General features: G+C 64.4%; 2 protein-coding genes across 2 annotated transcripts in view; one reads left to right on the top strand and one right to left on the bottom strand.

The window, feature by feature from the left end:
• Window positions 1–103: 103 nt before the first annotated feature.
• AMSG_07139 (uncharacterized protein) lies at window positions 104–9,844 on the top strand (the record flags this gene model as incomplete). The annotated part of the gene is made up of 5 exons (XM_013901152.1): window positions 104–223; window positions 455–706; window positions 926–3,439; window positions 3,502–8,470; window positions 8,534–9,844. The coding sequence occupies 5 exons, from the start codon at window positions 104–106 to the stop codon at window positions 9,820–9,822; spliced, it is 9,144 nt and encodes a 3,047-aa protein (XP_013756606.1). The 3' UTR covers window positions 9,823–9,844.
• The window catches only part of AMSG_12044 (uncharacterized protein), a gene marked incomplete at both ends in the record, with an annotated part of 4,497 nt that continues 682 nt past the window's right edge, over window positions 9,839–13,653 (bottom strand). Inside the window, 2 exons of the mRNA XM_013901218.1 lie at window positions 9,839–12,709; window positions 13,055–13,470. Coding sequence (XP_013756672.1) covers window positions 9,839–12,709; window positions 13,055–13,470 — 3,287 coding nt within the window. The remainder of the gene's footprint in view (window positions 12,710–13,054; window positions 13,471–13,653) is intronic.

The raw sequence follows: 13,653 nt of genomic DNA, 5'->3' as shown, positions 1-13,653 counted from the left end.
GAGGCGGGCACTGGCTCCGGGCCAACACTGCGGTCTGAGTGCAGCCACTGATGGACGTTTGGACGGGTTGATGGGAATATAGATGTGCTCGCAAGCGTTGCGAATGGGTATGCTGCGGTATGGTGAAGATCTTGCTCGTGATCGCATGCTGATGGTCATGGCGATGGGTATGGTGATGGTCATCGTCGGCGTCATCCTGCGTTCGGACAAGGTTGCCGCCAACGTACGTCAGGCGTGGCGCTGTGGGCGCCGACGGGGGGGGGGGGCGACAGGGAAGGGAGAGCGAGAGGCGAGAGACACGACTTGTCTAGCATTGAGACGCAGCAAGGGCCTAGCCATGCCTGTCAGGGTGAGGGGAGGGCATGGAGGTCACAGGAGGAGCCGCTTGTCGGAGGCGGGAGGTCGGGCGCGCTCCCGTCGCAGCCGTGGCGCGAGCGGCGGCGCGCCACGCGAGTCGACACGCTCGCAGGACGGGGACGAGGAGCGAGCGCTACCTCTGGGCGCACGGGTTCTGGTGGATCTAGACGGTTATGTGCTCCACGGCAGACTCGTGTTCCGTGGCAAGGTCCGCAAGCTGGCAGGTCGCTGGGCTGGCGTCGTCCTTGACGAGCCGGCTGGCAACTGCGATGGCTGGTACGCCGGCAAGCGGTACTTTGATGCCCAGCCGAACCACGGGCTGCTGGTGCAAATGGATGCTCTGAGGCTTGTAGACCCCATATCGGCTCATTCAAGTCCGCCACCAGCAAGCCTACTGATCGCTAGCCCGCCAGCATCTACCGTTGTTGCGGCGGGTCGGCCAGCACCTGTTCGCGTCCATCCAACCCAGCAATTGCAGCCGCATGCACGCCTCTCTCCGCCTCCTTCCGTGCCACTCTCTCCGTCACTGTCTTTGTCGCCATCGCCGTCTCCGTCGGATCCGATCGAGCCCGACGTAGTTGCTATTGTGCTCGAGAAGAACCAGCCCGGAGTCCATCGCTCACCGATCAGCATCTCGCTCTCCGACTCGCTCTCAACCACATCATCTCCTATCCGTTCTGCACCTGAATCGACACTCACGCTCGAGAGGCCACAACTGCCTGCGCCCGGGTCGCGAGTCCGAGTCGCCGATGCACTAGCCGCTACGGTGTCGTATTTGGGGCCGGTGAACGGCAGATCCGGTACCTGGCTGGGCCTCACCCTCGACAAGCCGCTTGGCAAGAATGATGGCTCGGTGGACGGCGTCCGCTACTTTGAGTGTCAGCCCAAGCACGGGCTCTTTGTCAACCCAGCAAGCGTGAGCATCGAACCGCTGGACTCTGAGCAGACTACCGTGCCTTCATCGCTCTCGCCGTACCTGCTCTCTTGGCGCGAGTACGTCGACCCGGCAAGCCGGGCCATGCTTCTGGTCCACGAGAAGGAACTCACCGACTTGCGCCAGGTTCACGCCGCCGAGCTTGTCGAGCTGCGAAACAAGTCCGCTGCTGCTGCTGCGAAAACTTTTGACGCTGCCGCTGTCGATAGTGCTGCGCACGAGATCCGCGTCGCCGCTGCTGCGGCGTCTGCCTCGCTTCCCACTCCCAACACCACCGATGTGCAGTGGCGGCGTGCACTCGCGCAACATGCTGCCGAGGAACAGGCGGCATCAGCACTGGACACCCTGCGCGCACAGCACGCGGCCGAGCTTGACACTCTCCGGGCCCGCCACCGACGCGAGCGCAGCGTCGTTTTTAACGCTGGAGGACAGACCTCGGCCTCGACACTCTCGCCACACGTCCGCGCAGTCATCGATGCTTTCCACGCTGCTGATGCAACACATCTTGAGGTGGTGGCCAGAGAGACAGCTCTCGTGACCTCGCTCCATGCCCAGTCTGGCGTCCTTGATCTACTTGCTGCCCAGTGCGTCGACGTCGCTGAGGCCAAACAGGCTCACAATTCCGGGATCATCGACTCAGCTCGCCTCGAGGCCAAGGTCTGTGAGCTTGCAGCCCGCACCGATGCCGGCCGCGCCGCTCTCCTCGATTCGGCCGAAGCCGAGCAAGCCCGCCGTGAGGCCGAGGTCCGCGCACTTTTCAGCTCTTCACACGAAGCCCACTGGAGTATGGCCGCCATCCACACCAAGCGCATCCAGCTTGGGCTCGCCAATGCAGAGCTCGTGGCTGACCATCGGGCTGCTGCAGCCCAAGTGCAAACAGCTGTCGGGAGCACGCGCAGCATGGGCCATGCTGCCGAGCCGCTGTTGGAGCTTCACCAGGCGTCACTGGCCCTCGAGGTGGAGCTCTTCACCTCGTTTGAGACAACGTCGCTTACTGAGGTCCTTGCTTCCATCCGGTGGCGATTGACAGCACTTGCAGATCTAGAGTGCGACGCACTTGCCGCCCAGGCCAAACTTCGCAGAGTTGCCGAAGCCGCGCTGGAGGAGATCAGCGCGAGCCTAGGCACCCAGGCTCGGTCTGGATGGACGTCGCGCCTCGAAAAGCTTCATGAGACCTTTGTTGCGCCGCTGATGGCGCCAGGCTCACAGCAACTGCAAGACAAGTCCACCGCAATACGGTCATGCATGGAGGAGCTTGCTGAGGCCCTTGTCACCACCTACCGCCGTGCACTCTGTCTCCGGCACAGTGCCGCAGAGTCACTGCTTCACGCTGCAAGCTGCGGAGACCACTCTCCAGACTCGCGCCTCGCGACCCTTGCCTCCATTCGAGATGCCGTCGCCGCTATTGAAGGCGCGGCCGCCGATGCACTTCAGGCATCAGCCCGCGAGCGCCTTGCTATCTTGGACAACGTTGCCACCGAGGCTGACGATATCGCCGCCACCCATGAGGCCGATGTCACCCGCATCTACGAGGACCTTGTGTTCTCAAGCGACAATGTTGACGCGGGCGCTGTTCAGGTTGCTGTCGCTGTTGCATCACTCGACCGCATTCTCGCCGAGACCTCGCTCGAGCTGTCAGCGCTTGACACCGAGCTGCGTACGCTGGCGTCAATCTGGGACCGTGTCCGCACTGTTGCCAAGCCTGCGCTGGCACGTCTGCTTCCGGCTCACTTTTTAACAGCGTGCGAGAGTGCCGAGGCTGCCGCTGCCGTCTCAGTCTCTACGGGCCAGAGACGACTGCAGGAGCTTGCCGATGTGCACGCAACGAGCCGAGCCGAGCTGGCACGGAGCCTCGAGCGTGCTCGTGTTGACCTTGTCATTGCCGTCAATACCCTTGGAACACTTGCGGATCCGCTGTCAAGCGCCGCCTCACCGGCCAGGATGCTCCTTGACATGGTCACACGCCTTGAGGCTGCTCGTCTCGGACTGGCAACCCATGCCGCCCGCGCCGAGCTTCTCACCCTTCACGCTCGCGAGGTTGTCCCGCCACCGTCGACGCCGCCTGCATCTGGAGCCAAGTCGCGAGCTCGGCGGCCGCCCCGTCCCATGCTCCTTCTCCATCTTCCGCGACACACCCGGCACCACTGTGTCTCCCACTCCCTGACGCTCCTCCTTCTTTGACGCCTACTGCCCCGCCCGACTCTGATCAGGCGCGACTTGAGCTGACTCGACTGCGCCGGATTGCGGCGACTCACGCAGCAGTTTTGCTCGCATCTGCCGCCTGCAAGCGAGCTGTCGCACGTGAACGGGCGACCGCCGCCGGTGATGCTGCCGCCGCTGCGGCTGCCGACGCTGCCTACCAGTGCAAGGTTGAGGCCATCAAGGCCGAGCAAGATTCTAGGGGAGCCCAAGCAGCTCGCCAAGTTGCCGAAGCACACGCCCAGGTTGCGGCGCGCGAGAGCGAGGCGCGTGCGCTTCGCGAGGCCCAGGACCAGTGGCGGATGCAAGTGCTCGAGGCGACAGTGGCCCAGAAGCGGATTGTCATCGATCGCCGACTGGCGGCTCAGCTTGCAGCAGCCGAAGCAGCCACTGCAGCCGCTATCGCTCTCGAGAAGACCAAGCTCAAAGCCGTGCGCGCCGCTCCGGAATCTCAGCTGGATGGTGCTGCCTCGGCGGCAGTTGCATACCACGCGAATGTGGCCCAGCTGCGCGCAGACCTGGCGGCCACCCGCAGTCAGCTCGAGCTTCAGGCCGAGAACGAGGAGCACCTGGAGGAAAGTCTCGCTAGGCAGGACATCGAGCGTCAGTGCGCGCTCAGCGAGCTGGCTGCCCGTCACAAGGCAGAGTATGCCGCTGCTGCTGCTGACATTGACCTCAAGCTCGCGGTTGTAGACGCCGAGCTCGAGACGACCCTTGCGGAGCTGGAGGCGGACAAGGCCGCCAAGCTTCACTCGCTTGCGGGCTCGCCACATCTCGCCGAGCAGCGCGTGGCATTTGAGGCTGCGCACACCGAGCGGGTGGCCGCTGCTCGCGAGGCTGCTTACAGTCTCGCTACCACTCTCCGACTGGAATTGACCGAAGCCGTACAGAAGCGTCACGAGAGCGAGATCCTGGCCCTCGCCGCGCTCGACGAGCGGCATGCTGCCGCAACGTCACAGGCTCAGATCTCCATCTCGACCGAAGCTGCCAAGATTATAGCTGTCGCAAAGGCTCGAGCCTCTGCACTGGAGTCGGCTGCTGAAGCCGACCGTGCGGAGGCCGCTGACACTCTCCGGGACGCGCTAGCCGCGGCTGCATCGGACGACGCCCGCGCCCGCTCGCTGGAAGTCTACCAAAGGCAGGTCGAAGCCATTAATTCAACCCTCGCCAAAAACGAGGCTGCTATCCACGATGAAGCCCACGAGGCGTCGAATGCGCTGCGCGCCAGCCTCGAGCAGCAAGTTGCCCACGCGCTGCATGCCGAGCGCATTGAGGCTGCTCAGCTGCAGGCAGAGCACAAAGAGCACACGCGTGAGGCCCGCGCTGCCGCTCTCAAAGCTCAGCTGGACGCTGAGGCCAAGGCTGAGCAAACCGCGCTACTCGCTGCTCGCAAGGCTAAGAGCCTTGGCGATGCCGGTCAATCTGCAGAAGAGGTGGCAGGAGAAGCAGCGGCGCTTGTCGATGACGTTGCGGCTGCTGTCGTTGCGGCTGTTTCGACCGCGTCTCGTCTTGACGCTGACGCTGTCACGGCGGTGCTTGACTATGATTTACAGCTGAGCACAGCGCTCAGCGGTGCATCGGCAGCCACACATACGGTGGTGGCGCAGACCGAGGCCGCGGCTGTCGTGGAGATGGAACTTGCCGAAGAGCTGAAGCGAGCTCGGATTCAGTTGGCAAACAAGCCAGATGAATTACAGGCAGCCAAAGACGAGGCTCATGCTCGAGCCTCGGCTCGTCGTGAGGAGCTGAAGTCTGCCGTTGCTGATGCCCGCGTCTCCGCCGAGGTCGAGCATGCGCAAGCGCTTGCAACTGCTTTGGACAGCTCAAGCATGGCTGTTGCCTCCATCGACGACTTTGCAGCGTCTGAGCTGACTCGACTCGAGCGTGAACGCGACAGCTCACTGTCAAGCGAAGCTACTGCACATCAGCAGGCGCTAGCAGTGCTAGCGACGGCGCGCAAGGCTGAGCTGGCAAAGGCTGCTAGCGAGGCTGAGCATGCCCGCATTTCCGCCACGTTTGCGGCGCAACATGCCTCCCTTGAAGCTGCCAGCGCAAGTGTGAGGCGGAGCATCGTTAGAAGCCACACGCGCGCAACAGCTGAAGTTAAGGCGTGTGCTGCACGCAATCGCGAGCAGGCGCGTAGCCTTGCAGCGGTAGAGTCGGCAGTAGCCAAGCACCATGCAGACATTGACCAAGCCGCGATGGCCAAGGCTACTGCCACCGTCGCCAACCCGGAGCTCTCCCAGATCATGATCGACACCGATACTGCTGCTGAGAGTTCCCAGGCCCGGAGCCTGGCGCTGCGGCGGCAGCCGAGCTCGAACCTCGAGAAAATGGTGACGACATCTAGTTCTGACCTGCTTGCTCGCCGCATTGCCGAGTTGGAAGCGGAGCTGGCTGCTGCCAAGGCCAACGAGGCAGTGGAGCGTCAGGCGTCTGAGGCTCGGCTGGCAACCGCCGCATCCAGCGCTCCCCCCGCCATCAAGGTTGTAGGGCCACAGGATGGGACTGTCGTGGTTGAGACCGGAACAGAGGTGGCGCTCGAGGGAACGCTAATTGTGCCGGACGGGGCGCGACTGGTGCCCAAGGGCTCGATTATTGTCCCGCGCGGAACGCTTGTGGTTGAGATGGACGACCCGCTGGAGATGGCGTCGTTGGCTGACTCGGACTCGGAGGACGAAGCCAGCGAGTCGCTCAAGCTTGTGCGCGGCGACACGGTGGTCGCGGCGCCGGGATCAATGGTTGTCCCGATTGTAGGCTCGCCAATAGCGAGTGGCTCACCAGGCCAGGCGTTTGTGCCAATGGCGGTGGCACCAGCGTCACTAGTTGAAGCGTTGGAGGCTGTGGCCGACGCGCTACAGGATGCCGCTATTGATGCCCGCAAAGTGAGCGGTGACGTGGACTCGGACGATGAGATCCCTGATGGGATGGAGACTTTGCAGTGGCAGGTGCACCTGGCAACCCTCAAGACGCTTGCACTCCAGCGCGACATTGTGCTCGACCTGGTCTCCGATCTCAAGAGTATGGCACCGCGCGGGTCGATCTCGCCACGGGGGCGGCTTGTGGTGGCAGCCAGCGATGGCTCGAGTGTGGACAGCCAGCCGGAGCGGTCGATGAAGCGGTCGCTGTCGCGGGCTGCGCTCGAGGCTCGCATCCACGTCCTCCGGAACACCGGGCTCGAACCCGAAGACGATGTGCCGCCGTCGGCGTCTGGCGACGACGACGAGGTCTTTGACTCCGGCGGTGAGTCCGAGTCTGACGACGGCCGTGGCATCGAGGTCGACGCCGAGCTTGGCGCTGTGGTGACCGGCTCAACCAAGGCGCCAAAGCACTTTTGCAACATGCTCAAGCATGACGTGTCGGCAGCGCATTTGCGGACACTCAAGTACGCGCTGCTTAACAATGGGTCGAGCTGGACCCGTGAGTTTCTGCAGCGCGACGGGCTTGACGACGTCCTGCAAGTGCTGCGTGAGTTTGTGCGCAAGCGCAACAAGCAGCCAAACGACGTCGAGGTGGCCGCCCGAGCGACCAAGGTGATCAAGGTGCTGACGCAAACAAGTGCTGGCACGAAGGCCATGACGCGCATCAACGACGGCACAAGTACCATTGTGCGGACGCTGCATGCCGACGCAGACGAGACGCTGCGGTCACGGGCGCTGCTTGTGCTCGCGCGGATGGCTCATGCGTCGCACGAAGCGCACCAGGCCGTACAAGCGGCGCTGGATGCGCAGCGGACGCTGGACCGCGCAAACCACCCGTTCACTGCCGCTCTCGAGGCCATGCAGTGTACCGAGTCGGAGACGCTGCGCGTGGCCGGCTTGGCGCTTCTCAACGGCGTCATCAACACTGAAAAGGATCTCACGGTGCGGGTGGCGTGGCGGGAGAGTCTCGAGGCTGCCAGCATTGACGCGGCCATCGGATACATGAACTCGATGGACAGTGATGTGCCGGCGGCACGCGAGCAGATCGAGCTTTACATCGATGCGGCGCACTACGACGCTACCCAGATTCAGTTCCGAAGCATCGAGCTCTCAGACCCGCGGGCGGTGTGCGACATGCTTGTGACAAATCTGCGGGTGACGCCAGCGTACCCGCAGCTTGTCAAAGTACTGCAGATGCTGCTGGCACTTCCGACGCGGGGACCGCTAGGGCTTGAGGCGTGGAAGCAGCTGGTGCAGCTCCTCTCGGACGCGGTTGAGCCCTCGGTTGCGCACGTGGGTCTCTCGCAAGAGGAAGAGGAGGCTGCCGGAATGCTCACAACCGGGATTTCGCTCCCGTCAGTGGATGATTTACACCACACAACAGCGCGCGCCGCGGCCGAGGGCTACCTGCAGCAGCTGAACGCGTCTGCGGCGGACCCGCTTGGCCGCGCCACAGGCAAGCCGACATCCAACTTGGCGGTACTCAAGACCAAGACATCGCTGGAGACTCGGGCGTACGTGGACGGTCTTCACGACGATCTTGACAAAGCCAACCGCACAGTTTGCGAGCTGACGGCCAAGCTAGATGAGCTGGCGACGTCGGAGGCCGGTATGATTCAAGCGCGGGCCGAAGAAGCGATGGCTGCCAAGAACGCTGACGCACGGGCTGCCCTGGCGTGTGCGCGCAGCATGGATGAGCATCAACTGAGGATGGCCGACCATCGGCAAAGCATGACGCTGCAGCGGTATGAGCTCCGTATCAACGAGCTGCAAGCGCAGTTGGCACTGGCGCTCAAGAAAGCCCGGCTGGGAGCCATCACCGAAGAGACTCGGATCAAGGAAGCGCGGCTGCGGTTCCGCATCGGGGTCCGGCGTATTTTGATGAAGCGGAGGATGGGGAGTGTGTTTACACTGCCTAGTGGCGGAGCAGCGGCGAGCAGCGGCTCGAGTCCGGGCACCGGTGCGACAGGGCCGAGCGGCGGTCCACCACCACCGCCGCCACCGATGCCCGGAGGTGGGCCACCGCCGCCGCCGCCTCCACCGCCGCCGCCCGGAGGCGGTCCACCACCACCGCCACCTCCTCCCGGAGGCGGTCCACCACCACCACCTCCTCCTCCCGGAGGCGGACCGCCGCTGCCGCCGCCTCCGCCGCCTGGGGGCTGGGGACCAGGCGGGCCGCCGCCGCCGCCACCGCCAGCTGCAGCAAATCCTCGCGCGCCGCGCAAGGCCAAGGTGCCGATGCGCAAACTGTACTGGTCCAAGGTCAAGCCGGTAGAGCTGAACGGATCTGTGTTTGAGAGTCTCAATCCGAGCTCCGTGATGCTCAACTGGGACGAGATGGAAAAGCTGTTTACGTCGAAGAGGCCCGTCAAGAAGCTGAGCCCAGCAGAGGCCGAAGCTGAGGCTGCGCGCGCCAAGCGGCCCAAGAAGGTGCTGCTGCTGGATGGCAAGGCGTCGAACGCGATCGGGATTATGCTCTCGCGGTTCCGTATGAGCAACGAGGCGCTGCGCGACGCGATGCTCTCACTTGACGAAAAGGTGCTTACGGCCGAGTCTATCACGTTTGTGGTCAAGACGCTGCCGACGACAGATGACCTGGCGACAGTGGCGTCGTACGACGGCGATCTTGGCTTGCTCGGCAAGTCTGAGCAGTACGTGCGCACGATCATGGGCATTCCGCGGTTGGCGCAGCGGCTGCGGTCGCTGCAAATCAAGCTGGAGTTTGAGGTCCTTGTCCACGACGTCGATGAGGGCGTGGTGGCGCTCTCAGGTGCGCTGACGGCAATCCACGAGTCCAAGGCGCTCGGTAAGCTGTTTGAGATCTTGCTGGCAATCGGCAACTTTATGAACTCGAAGAAGGAGCGCGGCTTCCACCTGGACTTTCTGGCCAAGGTTGGTGGGACGAAGACCATCGACGGCAAGTCGAACCTGCTCCGGTTCGTGGCTGAGCTGCTGGAGCGCGAGTTTTCCGAGGTGCTGGCATTCAAGGACGACCTCAAGCTTGCAGCCGAAGCGGCGCGACACCCGTTTGACATGATCGAGGCTGCAGCCGGCAACCTCGACAAGAATCTCAAGATTGTGGGCATGGAGCTGAGTCAGACGAAAGACGCAGTGTTCAAGGACGTGTTTGACCCGTTCCACGAGGCAGCACTCGAGCGGATGCAGGCGGTCCATGGCGCGATTGACGAGGTCAAGACCAAGCACCTTGCAGTGTGCAAGGTCTTTGCAGAAAAGCCGACCAAGACGAGTGCCGACCATCTGTGCGGGATCTTTGCCGACTTTCTGGAAGAGTTTGAGGCGGCCGAGGCCAAGAACCGAAGGGCCAAGGAGCTTGAGGCGAAGCGCGAGCGGAAGCGCAAGGCGCGCGAAGCGGCCAAGAAGAAGCGGGCGGCCCGCGCAGCCAAGAGCTAGTCTAAAAGATGTGCATTCACTGGTTGTGGAAGAAGGAGGAGACGGAGAGCCGGAGCGAGGCATCTTGGGTAGCGGGCTCATCGTGCTCGACAAGCAAGACCGAATCGTCCTCGCAAACATGGACGAGAGCGGCGAGTTCGGTGTGTGCAGTCGGAGAGAGGGCCTCCACACGACGAAAGACGTCGCGCACATACTCAGCGGGCTGAGAGCTGAGGAGAGCGGCCATGACGTGTGCGATGGTGGCATGAGTGAGCCGCGGGGCACGGGCCTCGCGGACCCGGGCGAGGATGAGGGTGTGCTGCGGCGGGAGGGTGCGGAAGACGAGCTTGACGATGGTGACAGTGATGGAGCGGATCTCAGTGAGGACGGCCGCACGCTGGGCATCGGCGTCTTCCGAAAGGCTTCGCGCCGAGTCCTGCAAGTAGCGAAGCAGATGCTCAAAAGAGGGCAGGGCGGCAGCGGCATCGTCAAGGGCGTCTGCGGTGTAGGCAACTTGGTAGGCCGAGTCGATAGTGAGCGGCGAAGCGGGGCCGTGAAGGCGGTTGCGGAGGTCAAAGGCTTGCTTGGCAAGATCCAGCGCCCGCGCGTACACGCCCTTTGCATACAAGGCTTCGGAGAGGTAGTACATGGAGTGGGCAGTGGTGGGCGATTCGGGTCCGAGGCAGCGCTGGTGGACGAGGAGGGCGCGCTCGTAGGCGTTGATGGCCTGCTGGTGGAGGCCAGCGGTTTTGGAGAGGTGGCCAACCGAGTGATAGTACGACGCGGCCTTGGCGTGGTTGGCACCGAGGGCAAGGACCGAGAGGTCAAGCGCGGCCTTGTAGTAGTCTAGGGCAAGAAGCGGGTCTCCGACCTCGGCGTGGAGGCCACCCATGGTGTCGTGGGCCTCGAGGAGGAGCGGGTGGTAGTGACCCCAGTGGTGGGCGATACACGCGATGGCGGCTTCGTAAGCGACAGCGGCGCCTTGAACGTCTCCAGAGCGAAAGGCGGCGCGGAGGTGGGCGACGTAGGCAAGACCAGCCGAGGCGTGCCACTGCGGAGCGACGCCCAGGGCGGCGCCAGCAAAGGCAGCAGCAGCCTCGAGATCGCCAGCGTCTGCGGCGTAGCGGGAGGCGACGAGAAAGTCAGGGCCAAGCTTGTGGGAGGAGAAGCCGTGCAGGAGGGCCGCAGCCTTGAGCGAGACGGCCAGGGCGTCGAGGGCGGCCCTGTGGCGGCCTTCAGCGGCGAGGAGACGGGCGTAGTCGCGGTGCGAGGTGGCGAGGGTGGCCGGGACGGGAGTGGTGACTCGCGGGCGCCAGCCGCGGACGACGTCCAGGTTGGTGCCGAGCGGGGCTGGGCCGGAGAAGTCTACGCTGGGCGTGTGGGCCAGGACGACACCCGAGTGGTGCTCGAGGGCGTAGAGGAGCGCGGCGCGCGGGATGGCCGAGGCATCGACATCGTGGGCAAAAGCGGCGGCGACGTCGGGCAGGAGGACCGAGCCCCAGAAGGCGTGCGACTCGTCGGAGGAGCCGAGGACGAGATTGAAGAAGTCAAGGGTGTTGGCGGTGTTCTCAGACACCATCGAGGCGCTAATGCGGGTACCGGACTCGAGGAGTGGGCGGCGGGCGCGGACGACACGCCGGAGCGAACGGGCGAGTAGCTCTGCAGCGCGGATGGCAACCATTTCGGTGGCGAGAACGGCACGAACATGCGGCAGTTCGACCGAGTCTGCCAGGAGGCCAAGGAAGCGACGGTCGACGCCGGCGTCGGCGAGGATGGCGGCTAACGAGACCGAGTCGAGGGCGAGCACGTCCATGCGGTCGAGCGCGAGAGCGAGGCGCGGGACGAGAGTCTCGCGGAGGTAGGCCGAGGCGCCGATGAGGGCGCCAACGTCTGCAGCGGCGGGCGCACCGGTTCCCAGCGGGGTGGCGTGCTGGGTAAAGGCGTCTGGGACGAGAGGATCTGGGTAGAGGGTGACGAAGCGAGGCGAGAGGACACGGGTCAAATCAGCGGCCATCTCGCCGATGGGCAGGTCAGGCGGGAATAGCTTTTGCAGCGAGACGGCGTAGTAGCGACCGTCGGAGCCGCGGTGACCTAGAACGGAGGCCGGGCCAAAGACCGGGGCGACACCCGAGTCTCCGGGTGCAACCGGCTTCAGATTGAGCTGGCGGGCAAGATCAGCCATGAGGCCAGCAAAGGCTGCCGCGGGCGAGGAGCCCTGCGGCGGGCGAGTGGCCAGCTCGGGTGAGGCGATGAGGGTAGCCTCGGAGACTGGAAGGGTAGTGACGGCGATGAGGGTAAAGCCGCGGTACTCGACGAGGGCCATGAGAGGAGTAGCAAGGCCGGGGATGCGGGCGTTGACAACGGCGTCGAGGGCGGCCATCTCGATGTGGGCCATGCGCATCTCGAGCGCATCGTCGGTCTCGGGCCGTGCGCCTGTTCCGACGTCGGCAAACGAAAAAATAATAGAGTCGACGACGTAGACCTCGTCGGTCTGCGCAACTGCGTCAGGCAGGGCCTTCGGAGTGTAGGTCTTGGACGTTAGCGGGAGATGCAACTCATCGATGATGATGGAAGCGACTTGCTCGGCGCGAGCGGCAAAGAGGCCGACAAAGCGGACAAGCTCCAACTCGGCCTCGGGCGCGTGACTAGCTTCGGAGCGCGATGCTTCCACCCAACGGGCCATTCGGGTCTGGTACTCGGCGTTCCAGTCAAACTCGGGCGAGCCAGCGACGAGCTCGGAGAGCGCAGCGAGCGCGGCCGTCCGCGGATGGGGAAGCTGCGCTGGCGCGGCGTATGGTGACAGCGACGACGGGGCCAGCTCACGCAGCGCGTCGACCGGCAGCGGGTCGGTGCCTGGGGCAATCGGGCGAGCCTTCTGCTGCGGCTGCTGTTTGGGCGGCGACGCAGGCTTCGGCAGTGACGCGGGAGCAGGAGCCACACCCGTGCGCTGCGTAGACTTGGGCGGTGACGCAGGCTTTGGCGGCGATGCAGGAGCGGGAGCCACCGCTGCGGGTGGCACGGGCTTGGGCGGCGCAGGCTTGGGCGGCGCGGGCTTGGGTGGCGGGCCGACGCCTGCGGCTGGATCTATGGCGGATGGAGCAGGATCAGACGTGGGAGCGGGGGTGGCGGTGACGGTGACAGAGGGAGGGGTAGAAGCGGGGGCGGGAGTGGTGCTCGGCGTGCGAGCGGGTGTGGTCGCGGGGTGGGCGGTGGCAGCAGAGGCATGAGCGGGAGCGCCGCGGGCGAGGAGGACAATCTTGTTGTTGGTGGCGTTGATGACGCGGGAGAGGGCGTCGATCCAGACCGTGCGGTGGCGGAGCGACTCGAAGGAGATCGTGTGTGACTTCTTGCCGATACGCAGGCGAATGGCGAGCTCCGAGGTCTTGAAGACGTGCGGCTCTGGCGGAGGTGGGTCGAAACGCGGGGCGTTGTAGTCGTCGAGAGCGAGGTAGGGCGGGAGAGGTGGTGACTTGCCCTTTGCCACGGCAGAAGCATTCTTCTTGGCGTCGGCTACAGCGGCGGTAAGGGCCTTGCCAGCCGGACGGAGCAGCAGGCGCTTGTCGGCCTCGGCTGCCGTCCTCTGGCCCAGCTCGAGGCGGTCTGCGTAGAGCACACCGTACTTGCTCTCGAGTGACTTGAAGAATGAGCCGGACTTTTCATAGATGGGCCCTGCAAGAACAAGTGATGCCGAGCCCTTGTTTGGCCATGGGGACTTGAGGGCCATCCCTGCTGTGGTGAGGTGGGTGGCGGGGGGTGGTGGTGGGGTGTCGGGGTCTAACGGTCGGGAGCAATGGACGAATGAATGTGTGGTTGGGAGGGCGGGGCGGGGAAAGGGGGGGGGGGGGGGGGGGC

Source organism: Thecamonas trahens (assembly GCF_000142905.1).
Source record: "Thecamonas trahens ATCC 50062 unplaced genomic scaffold supercont1.31, whole genome shotgun sequence".
Taxonomy (NCBI): Eukaryota; order Apusomonadida; family Apusomonadidae; genus Thecamonas; species Thecamonas trahens.
Note: the sequence above shows the minus strand (reverse complement) of the source record. Positions and strands in the feature narration are given on the sequence as shown.